The 16,550-nt window shown below is 32.2% G+C and overlaps 1 protein-coding gene across 2 annotated transcripts in view; it reads right to left on the reverse strand.

Annotated features, from left to right (window-relative positions):
• LOC108756596 (calpain-C) overlaps nt 1-16,550 on the reverse strand; it is a 32,930-nt gene that overhangs the window by 2,596 nt on the left and 13,784 nt on the right. For both annotated transcript variants that reach the window (XM_018500510.1, XM_018500509.1), the window contains exons 2-8: nt 16,214-16,357; nt 13,081-13,150; nt 9,013-9,295; nt 828-1,014; nt 680-754; nt 411-580; nt 2-172 (exon numbers count right to left, since the gene is read on the reverse strand). In XM_018500510.1, the coding sequence (XP_018356012.1) occupies nt 2-172; nt 411-580; nt 680-754; nt 828-1,014; nt 9,013-9,295; nt 13,081-13,150; nt 16,214-16,357 (1,100 nt within the window). The remainder of the gene's footprint in view (nt 1; nt 173-410; nt 581-679; nt 755-827; nt 1,015-9,012; nt 9,296-13,080; nt 13,151-16,213; nt 16,358-16,550) is intronic.

Raw genomic sequence — 16,550 nt, forward strand, 5'->3', positions numbered from 1 at the left:
TTGATTATTTCGACATCCGCCTGCAGTAACGCCTCTCCTCCAGCTGCCTTGATATAACTTCATTTGCCAAGTATGTTTACTGTGTAACGACGGTTCATCTCTCGAAGTTTCAGCATCCAGATGCACAACTTCCAGGTGAGTAAACGTCTTAACGAAATCTGAGTATGATATCCTGCTCGTAACAATACGTAGTTAAAACACACACTTTCGTAACTTCACCGAAGTTTAGAAAGTTACCTTACGATTAACTGCGGGGACTACTCAACTACATTTGATTCCAAATTGTCCTAATTTATATTAAGTAATAAATTACACAATTTTTTTTCATCTTGACTAATTTAATATATTTTCTGACGTTATTTTTATTTGTGTTGCATCATAAATTATACTTTACTGTTTTGTGAACCTACCAAAATTCTCCTTCGGCCATATTTCTCACTGCTAACCGTTCCCTTTCCATTGCTGGTACTTCCTCCCATTCAAGCCCACCTCTCGCCCAGGCACCGACATATTCCCCGCCAGGCCCAAGAGGATTCCTTAATTTTACTAATTGCACTGCTTCCCCTCCAAAAGTTTCCACCTGCAACACGGAAATCAATATCGTTCTTTCAAATATCTTTTATTACTCTCACTGTGTTCTTATAAATTATATAAAAATACTAGCGATTGATATACTAACCCTTTCAATTGCATACAATCTGTAATTGATTCCCATTTGTATTCCATTAGCGAGTTTTTCTGTGCTGGCACGTATCTAAGGTAGAAAATACGCATGTGAACAAAGTGTTTGAAAGAATCAAATGTTATCTCTTTTAAATATACTGTACCTGCTGTTGTTGATTATTATTTACTGTACAAGTAATAAGAGATGTCATGTCTAAAAGTTTTGACAACGCTCGTCCACAAGCTGTAGGATCCTGACGAATTGCGATGCTTTCGGTAATGCCACCCGTGAGATCAGACAAGCCATCCAATAATGTACCATATTTAAGTGCCTCGTAAGAACCGTGAAGTCTGAAAACAAAACGGCATTTAAATTATTTTATATTTATTAGACATGATATTAAATTTCTCTTACTTGTTAGAGCAGTCACAATATTATCTTTCTAATAATCAGTAAAAATATGAATAATGTTATTTATTCCAAAAAGCATCAAACACTTTGAATAAATTCTTTTGAGTAAATAATTTAGTACATAAATATATCTGAATAAGCTTTATATACGTAAAAATGCTATAATAAATAACATAACAAGATATTTAATGACAATAATCAGATATTAAAATTTCGCTAGGGTTAATCCATGCTTAATATTCTCCATCTTTTCACTTATGCTAATTTTGTTAGACCACCATTTTGTTAGAGATGTGGGAGTAATAAATGATTGAATATACAAATAAATATGTAGAAAAAATAATTCTCGATCTTGAAGTAATAAATTACGTGCATTAATCATAAGAAAATTGCCATCACTCATTAGCCATGAGTTTATCGTGACAGCAAAGATCGATCAGTGATTTCTTATACTATTATACTGATACCTTGATAGACACAGAGAAAACATGGTATGGACTTTCTTAATCGCTAACTACTTGGATGAGGGAAAGCGGATGAGAGTCGTATTTTTTCTCCTTACGACCTCTTAGCGCTGACACTACATTACACTATACGCCATTACAAACAACACAAGAATTACTTTCATCGAATCAATTTGCGAAGAATCAATGTCTAACATCGCAATCGCAGACACGATCAGAAATATTATAGGATTGTTAATTGAATGTTGTTTCCTCTTACGTATAATGAAATTCTCAATATTTTCATGTCACTATTATAAGCACTTTCATTCAAATAAATCTAATTTGATTAATCTGATGTCTCATGTGACAATATCTCATGATTAATAGCATCTGGGTTTGAGAATTGTAATACATACATAATTCAAATATTATTTAGTATCAAATTAATATTTAAAAAATTCTCATTTAACATTTTTTTTAGCAATAATTCCCTATATTTATATTTTATCAGCTATATAGATTTCATGATTATATATGGGTAATTATAAATCTAGTCCAATATTTACATATGAAAAGGAGCATATTTCTTTTAGTAAATAGCCGAGAAAGCTTGTAGACTTTATCTCTAAAAATAAATATCGGTATGTAGATATAATAAAACCAAAGCGTAAGTACTCAGGCTAATCTTCTTACATGGAACCCAACCAAAGAAGGAACATAATTTCATTAATGTTCCATGATCGCTGATATTGCAACAATTTCTGATAACGTTTTCAATATTGAATCCAACGGAAAATGTAATTGGTATTTAATGCGGAACCATTCCTGAACTATGCGACGCATGAGTAAAAGGAAAGGATGATGGTAGAGAGAAGTACATAGAAGAAGAAGGTCACGAAGATGCTCGACGAACTTGTCGGAACTTGAGAGTAAGATCAAGGGATATATACGTGTATGTGTAAACGATATTATCTTCCTTGCATGTGCCGTTCCTGCGAGAATTAACATTCCGGAGATAACGGAGCTCGCACAGTTCGCTTTGTTTCAAACGCCTTTCCTTTGTTATCGCGCATGCGGTTTGCGCGTGATCGAGTCAATCTAGAAACCGTAACCATTCACACGCACGATTGCGAGTGTTACCTGGGTATTTTCTCAAGGAAAATATACGTAATATTCAGGGAGAAAAATTCCGAACGTACAAATAGATCGTTGTTGCAGTCAATTTGCGTTTCTTTCAGTTTCCCTCCCTCTTCGCCTTTTCTCGTAAGACCACAAGAGCAATATGAGAAGTTTGTTATTCACGTGATTAATTAACTGATTAACACCATGTACTGAAAATTTAGAGAAAACGATTATTGCGATTAATTAAAGTTACAGAGAACAAAATCGTTGATCTTTCATAGGAATGATTGAAAGAAATAAATTGGAAGATGGAGCATAATAAAGATAATTATTATATAATCTTCCTATAAATATTATGAATTTTTATTTATAAATATTATGAATAAATAAAGTTTTATGAAATATATTCAACAAATAATAAAATAAATTAATAATAAACTTCAATTTTGATAGATGTCAATAACATGGAGCAGCACATAAGAGTTCAAGTAACGAGGTCACCGCACTTTCGACCGAAGGTGCAACCGCTGTGGCTGTATGTAATTCTATCTTTGTCACTTTGTGACTCAACGGTTAACAGCACGCTTGCCTGTTGATGCACTTCCGTTTCGCGTTTGTCTAACGGAGCGATGCAGTCGCACGCGTATATGCAACGTCATTGTCACGTTGCCTCGCTCTATTACCAATCATCTATGTCATCATTGTCAATCGCTTTCCGCTATTACTACGTACTCGTTATTACATCCTACTCGCAGTAGCATCCTTGAGATCATTGCATGACTAAATGTGATGTATAATCACAAAATTACTCTCCTTTCGTTCGTAGTGGAGAGTCCAGAGGATAATCTCCTAGGCTCAATTTATTCTATTTGTTCAACAATTTAATATTTATATTTTTTACTTTTACTCATTTCTTTTTAACGCATTATATGATCATTTTCATAAATCGATAATTTTATATAAAAGTTATATTCTTCTAATCAAAGTGATGCTATAAAAATTTAGAAAATCGTTTTTTATCATCAATCGTTTATCATCAAGTATTAGTAAATAATACAAAAAACAGGTTAAAAGTAATGTTTCATAATAATCGTATTACCATTTGAATGTGAAAAATAATATCACAAAACAACGAAATATTAAAAATGTTAAAAATGTGGCAGCAAAATATTAATATGTATATATGCATAAATGGGAAACAGGAATTAGAAATTCAAGGCTTTAGTTATTAAAAATAATAGCAAAATATATATTCACCGACCGATCATATAAACACTGTTATTTCCGGCCTGTGTTGAATCGTTAATAAATATTCTTACACGCTTTGCGACATCGACAGGACTTTTTACTTGCGTTTCGTTTCTCAATCGACAACTTTTCATACACGCGCACTGATCACGCGATTTGGTCTGTCAGATCTCTCGCTACATTTTTTTCTTACGTAAACGATTGGCGTATCTTTCTCGCGCGTATAGAAAGCGGCGATCGAGAAGTAATTCGACCGCTTAGCGAATCTAGCGTGCATGATGACTCGCATGATCTTATGAACATGCGAACAGCGAGATCTTAATGATACCGAAGAGCCGAACGGGGCAAGATCGACTTGTAGCTGTCCGCACCAGCGAGCATCCACCTTCGAGGGATTATCGGCATGCTTTCGCGGCCGTTTTTGCGCTGGCGGATATGAGCGTGGACTGTGGTCACCAGTGCACTGACCTCCGATCCATTGCTGGCAAGCAGCGATACCGACTACTTGCCGAGTGAAAGTATCGGGGCCCTGTGTACCCTCGCCAAGCACACTCTCGCATCAAGCGTGTGCGTGCACGCGAATCACGCACGTTCAACGTACGATCGGACAGACGAAATATCTCGGAGCTGCCTGATTTCTTTTCGAGTCGAGTGTCTTCGTTGCGAAGTTAAAATGGAGAAAACACGTGCTGAGAACTGTCATGGAGATCACGCTGTTACATGTATCGCGTTTGAAAGCACATTAGTACTGAAATAAATTACTTCTTACATAAAAACATTTCACAGTAATATACCTTTACGAGAAAGTAATTCTATATAAGAAAGATAAACTCAGAATTTGCGTAAGAAGTTTCATTCTCAATGGAATTTAATAACTGTTCATTTTTACGCAAGGAATGTATAAATTTTCTGTATTAAATCGAACCTCGATTCTTACTTACAGTCGCTGAATAAGTAGGTATAGCACTCGGCTTAATTGTGTGAAGCTACAATGAAATTACACAATTTTATTTTATGTATAATTTATAGAAATAAATACTTTTTTATTTCGAAATTTTAATTTTGTATACCGTACGTAATTACTTTCCATTCCACGGGCAATATCGCGCAATTTGTGATATTTTCCAATACGACTTTCTATGAAACGAATGAAATATACGAACAACGATAGGGGCTAACTGTTCGGCTGAGCGAGATTCGAAGGAAGCCTAACAATGTTTTCTAATGGAAATCGACGGAGAAGCGTGTTGCGCATATATTCTTGCACATATTGGCACGCGAAAGAGCGCATGGGCTTTCTAACCGATTCTCGATGCCGCTACTGGTTTAATAAAGCTGGCCAATCGTTCCGGATCGGCCAGATTTACAGGGTCGCGGTGAAAGAGGAAAGGTCGACGAACGAGTCTGTTTCTCTCTTTCTTTCTCTCTCATTCATTCTTTGCGATTCTCCGACCGATATCGGCATGAATGTGTGCAGTCGTTCAGATATTTACCGGTTCACGTATACAACGTGACACTATTGCAGGATTAATTCATCGTCGACATTCCGTCGCCACGATTCCATCGAAGAATATATGGCACTGATACGAAAGTGTGTCGATGATATGTCTAAAAATTGAATAAAAGCCATTGATACTATGATATTAATCCATATTCGTTTTGCACTTACAATTTGCTGTGCTTGCATCATAATGACTTGATATGACTGATACATAGCGATCTTGCAACGTTTGCATGAATAATTTCGCAAAAACCAACACAGTTTGCAAATATACATATCAAAATGTAGGTATATGCTATTGATAGGGGGAGGGGGGGGGGAGTTTGGCAATTAATACAATCTTCTCTAATGGTTCAACACATATCATTATGAGACACAAAATAGGGACTACATTATGACTAAATTATTCAACTAATCATTTGCACGATGCTTCGCGCGATTATTTTATACTGTAATAACTGAAATTACGTTGTAGAATTTTTTTACCGTGAAAACTACCAGGCATACGCGTGATATGGTATTTCCTGATACGGAATCATAAACATTATCGCGCTAAACTTATTACGCGTGCATAACTTGCAACATGCAAGTATTACACCACTTGTGCAGGATCACTTATAATATTTTCATCATCGCGCAATCATTATTGTAATCGTAATTACGATCGACATTTGCAGTAAAAAATTACTTTTTCGCGAGTAAAGTCATGTTAGCAGTTTCAAATTGCTTTTTAAATCGAAGCTGCGGCATCAATTAACAGCACTGCATATTTCAACGTTGACGAGCGGAAGTTGCTGAGAATCTGCAACATGCGATCAATTATTAACGATCCACGACCTCGATGTGATGTTTCATAACTGACGCAATATAATGCGTACATATAAAAGTGAAATACGCCTATATCAATCGTTTAATTTATATTATATGTAATTCAAAAATTAGACTTGACTCATACATTGTAAACATTCTACTCGTAATAATGTGTCGTCAAAATTTATGAAATTCTTATTTTCATTTTGTAAAATTGGAAAAAGACTGTTATTAATCATAAATGTAAATATAATCATAATATTTAAATTTTAAATTCCATGTAAATTTGATATAAAATAATACATTGTATTTTTTTGTGCGCATAAAAATAATTTCAAATAAAAATGTTTATACAATTGCAACATATATTGCTACGCGCACACCTCTTGAAAAGTTAACGCAATTTTTCCCGCTTGAAACCCGTCATCATCCTGTTCTGCTTTCACCACAAGAGCCAAGGCGCAGCCACGCTCTCTCATTACGCACGTGTATGCAGTATTGTGACGTAAAAGTGGTGCGTTTGATGATGAAATTATAGCAAAGTATGTTCACGGTTGTTAGCTGAAAACATATCACTATTTGCCAGCATGGTGTTTTCTTAGACACCGAGATTTATGCAAATTAATATTATTTAGGCAAATGATGCATCCTTAACACAAGAAGAACTAAGTCTTTTTTTATTTTAAACATCCATATACGTAAATCACCTCGAGTGTAACGAATGTACATATTCATGAAACTCATCATTATTTAAATAGATATAGTTAAACAGTGTGAAAACCTTGCTATTACTGATCGAGCCTCATTTAGAACTTCTTAACAACTTCTTTAAGAACTTGTTAATATTTAGCAGCGATATGTATAAGCTTCTAGTAGTAATTTAAATCTATTAAATGTAAAATTTGAGACATTTCTTTTTAAATATAGATTTCCTATTCTCTATACAAAATGCCATATACTTTGATTTAATATTGTTTCCTATAATTTTAAATAAATATTATAATTAATATTTTGTACTATTACAAAATTACTCCAAATTTAGTGAAACATTGAATTAAAAATTTATTAAAAAAGAAAATAATGTTTGAATAATTATATACGTACATAAATAATAAGAATTATTTTTGAAAGATAAATTATATAATACTCTGAGGAGAGAAAGAGAGAGATAGTTCATTCTCACTGTGGGGATGGGAAAACTATTACTCTTTATTTCAAAGTAGTTGTTTCTCTATTGTCTAAAGATAATAGATAAGTAAAGAGATATAATGGAGAAATACACGCGAAACGAAATTTCGCGCAAGGATCGTTAAATAATTGTTTCTCGATCGTCGGTTACTTTCTCGGATCCCTTTTGTCTGATGAGGGACGAGATCGTTTTTCTTTTTGATACCATCACCTTGCAAGCAATTTTGAGAGCAACGCCCAGGCGAGGGTTTACACTCACGATGGGGCAAGAAATCGAGAAGAAAAAGAGAGAAAGAAAGAGAAAGAAAGAGAAAGAAAGAGAAAGAAAGAGAGATGTGCAAGATGAGGATAACGAGGGAAAGGAAATGGTAGAGAGGATGGTACGTACGGTCATCAGAGGAAGATTAAGAAAAGGAGCAAGGACCTCCGACAGAACCGGTCATCGTCGTTCATCCGTCCACGTAAACTCATCTTCTATCTCGTGGCGAGAGATCGCGCGCCTCGATTACTCGCGCCATGGATCCCAACGGATCGCGAGATGATGTTGTGGGATAAAGTTTCTATCCGTCGCCCCATAAACGGTTCAATATCATCGTCTCTCTTCGCTTCGCTTGTCAAAATACACGACAAGCCAAATCACAATACATTCATCCTATAATATACATTAATTACATTGTACGTTAATTATATATTTGATACATGCAAAATCCCTTTTCTCTGTAGTTATGAAAAATCATTTCAGACAAAATTATGCGAACTCTCATGCAATGACAAGTTTCAATCTCCACTCATTTGATTTTGTTCCGAACTATATTTTTTTTAAAGATTATTTTGCAATTTATTTAATCCTACATGATTAATAATAATAATTTTACAAAAATTACAGAATTTTGATATAAAGGTATCTTGTTAGTTTGAGAAAGGATTACTTGTTATCAGTTCATTTCCTTATATGGTCCCATCTAATGTGTTTGATCAAATTTAGAATAAATCTTAGAGCCCGGTCGAGGCATTCGCAATCACGCACACTACATCCACAGCGATGGCGATCGAGGTTCATCGATCGAACGCACCGAGGTTGATCTTCGCGCGAGTTCACCTTGAACAGCCACTTGGTGAACGCCTACGCCGCCCACGGCAGTTCGCCGTTTGTCTCAAACTGGCTCGAAAACTACCTCCGTAATAAGAAACGTAATGTTTCGTCTTTCTACTTCTATGGTCTTATGCTCAAGCTCAAAGATTACGATTGTGAAAGTGCTTGTTAAATTAGATAGATAAAAAGTTCCTCATGTATTAATAAAATTTATATCCTCTTTGTCATCATTTTTTATCATTTAAAAATATCACTTATTCCGCATATATATTGTAATTCATTATTTATATTTTGTCGCTACAGTTTATTTAAAGAATTCTAATAATAATAGAATAATTTCATCAAGAAGATTGAAGTCGAAGCCACATAATCACTTAACTCATCAATAAATAACTTTCTCAATTACTTGTATTATCTAGGTCAACAAAATACTATATTTATTGTAGATAAGATTTTTCTGGTTTATCTACCAGCAGATTCATTTGGCCGTGAAGATTTAACATAAAAAAAATTACCGAAGAAAACTTACTTGGCGTACGCTTTCTCCAGCAGCGCCGGCCAGAACTGATCGCTATGACGACTTTGCACGAAAGCTAGTCTTCCGTGAACCGCTGGTAATCTGTCGTCGACCAGAACCTCCACCCACGCACCACACCACCACAATCGAAACCTAAACACCCCGGCGTATTCTGCGGTCGGTGAGCCTGATGGTTCTCCACCGCTGCCAAAACCTTGATCGGCTGGTACCACCCTGTAGAATAGACCCTTGCTAAGGTGCAGCACTCCCAGACATGACACCAGCCATTTATCACCTGTCAATAAAAAAATAATATTTTACAAAATGTCCTATTGTAAAATTTAAATGTTTCATAAAGCAAGAAAAAAATTTTTCATAAAGCACTAAAAAATTTTTAAAACATTTTATTTTAAACTATTCTTAGTAGAAAATTATCCTTAATATCATTAATATGACTTCAGTAGACTTTTTGTAGCTGATATTTTATTATTTTGTCTCTGTTCAATAATTTCAATTATAAGAAACATCTTGACTAAAAATAATTTACGTAAAAATGTGTAAATTAAATACGGGATTTAAAAAAGATTGATAAAGTTAAAAAAATTGTCGATGTAATATAATTATTTCTGTTATATCTATTTTTATAGTTGAACTTTAAAATTATTGTGTTTTAAATTGTATCTAAAGTCTAAATGGACTGCGAAATAAATCAAAGAATAGAATTTTAATCTATCGTAATGTTCAACATTCTTTAAAACATTGGCAAATTGCGTAAATAATAGAAATTAATTTTTTTTAAAGATCATTAAAGATAATGAAAAATGGAACTATTTAGTAATGTTCGTCGAACGTGTCTTAATATCGTGAGAAAATTGTCTATTTAGGATCCAAGAACGACACTGCACTTTATCTTACTACATTCACTCACTTTACTTTCGTTTTCGAAGGTCTAATCGCTGATCGAGCATTCGGTTTTACCAGGTTTTTGTCATTTGACGGAAGGAAAGGAAGGAAAATGAGAACAAATTATTCACGGATTTACATTGTCCACTTTCGATAATGACCCCTGTGTTACATTTGGATTAGTTCTAGAGAAGCATTAAGGGGATCCTAAAATCGTCTGTATTACCGACTAAATCATATTAATTTTTGTATAACAAATATTTTTTTCTCTTTCACAGATTCGAAAATCCTTTTCCAGGATTAAAATCTATGCATTAATACGTGAGGTGAAGTTTATGCCGAGAATAACTAAAAATTTCGAAATTAATATATTTTTTATCATTTTTTAGTGTAACATGGCGTCTGCAGCAGTCAAGTCGTGACAACATTTGCTTGATACGAAAGTTTTGCAATCTGTACTTACGAAATAATAATCCACAGACACGTAATTCGCATTGGAGTCCTATATTATTAGAGAAGCGTAAATGGGTTTTGCTTGCTGTATGTGAATAATAATAATTTAATTTAAAGTTTTAAACAATAATCTAAGATAATCTATTATATCAGTTATATATGTTATATCGGCTTCTCTTATTTTCATTGTCATTTTAATTTTAACTATTTAATTCAGTTTCTTATCATTTAATTTATAGTAGATATGGCATAATAGATTTTTTCTCAATATTAAGTAAAATAATTTTATTTTGATATATATAACTTCTTATAATCTTTTATTTTCCATATGTTACGTTTAATTCGAGATATGCTAGAATACCTGTCTACTTCGATTAAGATTTATTATAATCAATCGAAAGATAGATGTTTCGACACATTGGACCGCAAAGGTTAATCGCCAAATTTTGCTTTACTGCTATATGTAGGTCGGTACAAATTATTATATCGTCATCTTACTTGACTGTGCGTGCTGTTGCGTACATGTTAACGGGACACGCGCTTTGCAGTGAACGCAGTTATATCTTCAGGAATGCGCCCGCATGGCTTACTCGAGGGCGCTCGACTTCCGGCGGCTCAGTGCAACACTCGTGAATTATATCTAAGCCGCGGAACAGATTACGTCGCAGAACGTTCCATGGTGCATTAGCTCGCGTCCGTGGTAAAGTCGTATTCCGTTTTAATTTTCTGAATAGGTTGTAGTCATGAGCATTCGCAGGCAGAGCGAAATCCGACAAAAGCAAGATTATTGTTGCAGCGTATTATAATAAGCAACAGGAATTGTGCATCTCACTGTACAATAAAATTTAAAATTAAGCTGGTAAAATACTGAAGTTTTCAATAAAAATAATAACATATAATATCTATATAACTAAATAAATAAAATGAATAAGATGCATAATAAATTATATTTTATACATATTTTTATATTTGTGATTAAATATAATTTAAAATAGAAAGCGTAAATCATAATTATAATTATTGCACTTAATAACATTTGATCTAACTTACATCTTCATTATTTAAAAAGAAAATAAAAAATAAAGTTTTCTTCTCAAGAATGTGAAATTTAATTATGATAGTCTTGACGTACAATAAAAAAGTGATTATGATTACTATCTGTCAATCTGACTAGTAGCAAGCTGAAAACTGGTTCAGTTTCCTTTGAGTGAATTGATTTCCTATTCTCGACAAAAATCGAGAATTTCAAGTGCAATGTTTTATCTGTTTAACCGACAAACAAGTTTATTTAACACAATTATTTAAATTTTATTGGTGATATATTTTCGTGCGTTCATATATGTATAGAAAATAAATGTAATGTTTGATATGATACGTAACATTTAACAAGTGTTACCATCTTTATGATTTAGTAATTAACGGAATAAGTTCTCGGGTGAGTTGCACATTCAAGTACTCGGCACAGATTCATAACTTTCTAATTTATTTAATATATATCATGTTATAAATATATATATATATATATATTCATATGTATATATATCAAATATTACATCCGTGTCTAAGAATTAGAAAATAATTATGAACGTAAGTTTTTAATGTTAAAAGGATCCTAAAAGCGTCTATATTATTGACTAAATCGTAATTTTTGTTTATAACAATTACTTTTTTCCTTTTTTACAAACACGAAAATTCTTTTCCAGGATTAAAGTATACGCATTAATACGTATCTGTGAAGTGAAATTTATGCTAAGAACGACAAAAAATTTCAAAATTGAAATCTTAAGAAAAAATTTTTGTCGTTCTTGGCATAAACTCCAGCTAATAACATCTCCTTAATAACTAGATCATTTAATTGCGAATAGTATCTACTTTAAGTCACACACACATACTGCATAATGCAATATTCTCTCGTTTAAGAATAAATAATATCATTATACTTCTCTTTCTTATTTTTTTTTAAATTGTTTAATTGATATTACCTACAAGAATTACACTCATACTTGTACATCTAATGCGCAATAGGATTGCCAATGTTTTTGTCATTGCAATTGAAATTCAGCTCTTGCTTTTCTAGTTACAAAAACTACACTTATAACATCTAAGAATAACTAAGTAGAGTGTTTAAGTTTTTTTTTGCAACATATATTGCAACATGTATTATGTGTACAGAAAAAAACAACTTTCAAATTATTGCGTACATAGTTAAAAAACAAAATATCTCCGGCATTTAATAAACAATACATTTTTAAAAACTATCAATTTCTTGAATAACTTTTTTCTTGATCAATTAACATATCATAAAACAGTTCCTTATATAAACAATTATAAGGTAATTCTCTCAAATTGTAAGTAATATGGCAGCTGCGAAGGTTTAATACTCGATTACAAACTTACAGTGAACTCGTATAACCTTTCGTCGCATAAGAAGAAAAGAAATTAGATAGGAGTCAAGGTTTTCAAACACGTGTAAGAACACAATTACACAACATATCATTACGTCTATCGAGGAAATTCCGTAGTGCCAGGATAAGGAGGAAAGACAAGAGCGGAACGACGAGTTTTATCATATGCGGATGTGCCTTTCTTACGTTTATTTATGCACGTTTTACTCCGGTAATGATTTTAAATCTATTCCTCTGTATCCTACTCTTCTTTCAAATTCTCCGTACTAGTTCATTTATAGAGTTCAATTATCTCTTATAAATAATATCCAACACTTACCCATCTTGCCAGGAATAACATCGAACTGAGCCGGTGCATCGCTGACGAAGATAGGACGATTGCACAATTCCTGTAGGAAAAGAAATTATCTTTATTCTCTTTCTACCTAATTGATGTTAATAATTATTAAAATTTTAAGTGATTAATAAATATAAATTATTTAAATAATATAAAAAAGAAATTAGAGGTATATGACATCAGCAAAAGTAAAATGTTAAAATAATAATCATAATAACAAAAGTTAAGAATGCATATGTAAGCACGTGTGCACTTATATAAAATATTATTACAATTAAAAAATATAAATTAGAGCGGTCGGTGTAATCTAATGTCATAATTACATAACATTATACTATTACATTATGCATTATATTGCATTATATATGTTACATGTACAAGGTACTTATTGGGACGCAACACATTACTTGTCATTGCATGAAAATTCCATTGCACATTTTCATTTTCTCGGTATAATAGAGCAACGCAATGTGAAATAGGTTCTATACGTATTAAATGAGTTACGAAGAATAGTGATTCTCGTTGCATATTTTTCTATTGATTCATATTCATGATTCACGAGTTGTGCTATTAATTCAAGATGAACATTTCCGGTAAAATTCCTTCAAACTACACGAGGTTATTTTGGTTACAATTCAATCATTACATTTTAATTATAATTAATTATTATTAGCTTACTCTGAATATCACTGTTTATTATTCCAGTATCGCAATTATGTTTTATCATTCATGCGTTAGTTTTCGTTAAAAAAAATTGTATTTCATTAAAAAGAATTGTGTTTATATAAGGCAACTTCATTTATTTAATAATAATTCGGATAATTATATTTTAAAAGTAATCATAAAATATTCATGAAGTTATAAAATTAAAAAGTATTGAATTATAACACTATAATTTTACCTACTAAAAAATATTGTTACTAACAATAAATAAAAGTACTTAAAAATATAGTAACGATAAGCATTAAAATTTAGCATACTATGTCAAGCATATATGTAAGACATACTCGTACAGTGTAAATACAGTGTAAACTAAGTCCATTAAATTAAAACCGAAGGAAAAAGAAATCTCATCTGCAAAGCGGCTCTTAAATATCGATATTAATATCATAATTTTATCAATTTTTTTCGTTTATAAACTTGTAGCGTCATTAATAAGACATTGCAGGGTCATCCACGCAATAATTTACCAATGTAATTTTTATACATCTTGTAAAAAGTTTTTATAAAGCATTTACATTTCTATTAGCATTGCTAAAATATATATCACAATTATATAGCCCAAAGAAAAAAAAAATTATCCATTAAATTATCCATTAAAATGATCACGTATACGGCACGATTATGTTACCTTGTGCCAAATGGAGAAGTGCTAGCTAGAAGATATTAACGATGCAAAGCACTGTATAGCAATAATCGGGCCATATTAAATAACTGTTCTCCAACTGTTGCATTCCGCGTGCTGGTGTAATACCATCCTCTTTCGGTTCGTATTTCCGGTGGCATGATCGTGACGAGAATTACAATTCGCGAGGACGATCTTTCAGTAACTGTGTTAAAAGTGAGACGCACACCACGCACGCATTCTCCACGCAATTGTTGACCTTGTCGTGAGAATGTGTGGCTGTCAGTGACTTTTATTGTGATCATTATATCCGACGCGACGATGCATAGCTACGCAATGTCTTGTTCGATAAGTAGAGAAGACCCTGGCTACGCGTCGATGACTTCACCTGCCGCCCGCTCATTTCCCGTCTCATCATGCAAATTGCGTAACTAACACCGAGGATCATTGATCCCACCAACTGATCCTTGTTTTAATATTCTAGAATTATGATTGAATTTCGAAAGACCTCGTTGTACTTAAGAAAAATAAAATTCGAGAAGTTCAAAATAAATTCCAAACTCTGAATTTATTCTAACAACTAATGCAGATTAAGCCAAAGGATTTAAATATTTTTATTGATTTTTATAAATTTATTATTAACAAACTTGTATAAAGATACACTGAAAGGTACACTGAAAACTAACGGAATCATTGAGACAAGCTCTTGATATTTTTACAATTATCTTACTAACATTACTGCACGTTTTTTGTAAAAATAATTATATTTTGTTTTTATAAATATATTTAAGATATCTGAAATATATAACTGTTCTCTTGATTAGTCTTTTTCTAATTATTTACAATTTAATTTGTACACTAAAAAAATTAATTGCTGCAACAATTTAGATAATAAAATATAGCATAGCATTTTTATATGGTTACAACTAATTTTTGTTGTAGTAGCAAATTTTTAGTTGCATTAGTCTATCCGCAATGTCAATATATAATTTCAATAGACTAACGCAACTAAAAATTTGCTGCTACAACCAAAAATTGATTGCTACAGCCATATAAAAGTGTTATGCTATATTTTATTATCTAAATTGTTGCAGCAACCAATTTTTTTAGTGTACAGATAATTAGAAAAAGGCTAATCAAGAGAACAGTTATATGTATATTTCAGATATCTTAAATATATTTATAAAAACAAAATATAATTATTTTTACAAAAAACATGCAGTAATGTTAGTAAGATAATTGTAAAAAAATCAAGAGCTTGTCTCAATGATTCCGTTAGTTTTGCTCTAACTAAAAGACATGCTGTTCCACGATTATAAGCACGTAGGCGACAAAGCTACGTGTCAAGGTTGCGAACTGTTTTCGTTACGGTTCCTAAGTTCCACGTTGCACGTCTTTCCGTTCTTTAGGAACTGGAGCGAACCAAAGAAACTAATTTAACTCCAAGTTGCTCCCGAAAGAACAATTTCGTTGCATCAACTAACAGAAGATTAAATGTTTTAATGTTCATGTCCTGATTGCAAGAAGATATTATATGTCATTTTTTATATATTTTTAATTGATGGAAAGAAATTTTAAATGCATACAAATATCAAAGTTAATTAATATCTAAATTTTAATTTTTATAAAGTAGATAGTGAGATGTTAATAAAATTAAACTATATGCAATAAATAATAATATAATTGTATACGTATGTAAATAATTAAAGGGTACGGTTAAGAGCAATAAAAACTATGTTAATAAAAAGAAAAATATAGAAGATGCCTTGCCTTTGGCCTTTTCCATTGAAATTGGAATGGCGGTGTCTGGTGATAAAAAACTGATGCTTGGGTTGCTGGAAATTCTGGATCCTCCCAGAGCTCACCTCGTTTCAAGCACGAACGCTTGATTCGTTCGTACTCGCTCATTACGTCCTGAAAAACAACATGAATAGACAATTTTAATAATTAGAAGTTAACAGTACTATTAATTTAAGTGACTGAATATTTTTTATATTGTTGTATTTAATGATGTATAAAAAATACGATTTAATGTTTAGATCTTATGTAAAAATCTTTTAATAAATTAAACTAATAATAAATTTATATTATAATAATTAAAATATAA

Source organism: Trachymyrmex septentrionalis, unplaced genomic scaffold, assembly GCF_001594115.1.
Source record: "Trachymyrmex septentrionalis isolate Tsep2-gDNA-1 unplaced genomic scaffold, Tsep1.0 scaffold129, whole genome shotgun sequence".
NCBI lineage: Eukaryota > Metazoa > Arthropoda > Insecta > Hymenoptera > Formicidae > Trachymyrmex > Trachymyrmex septentrionalis.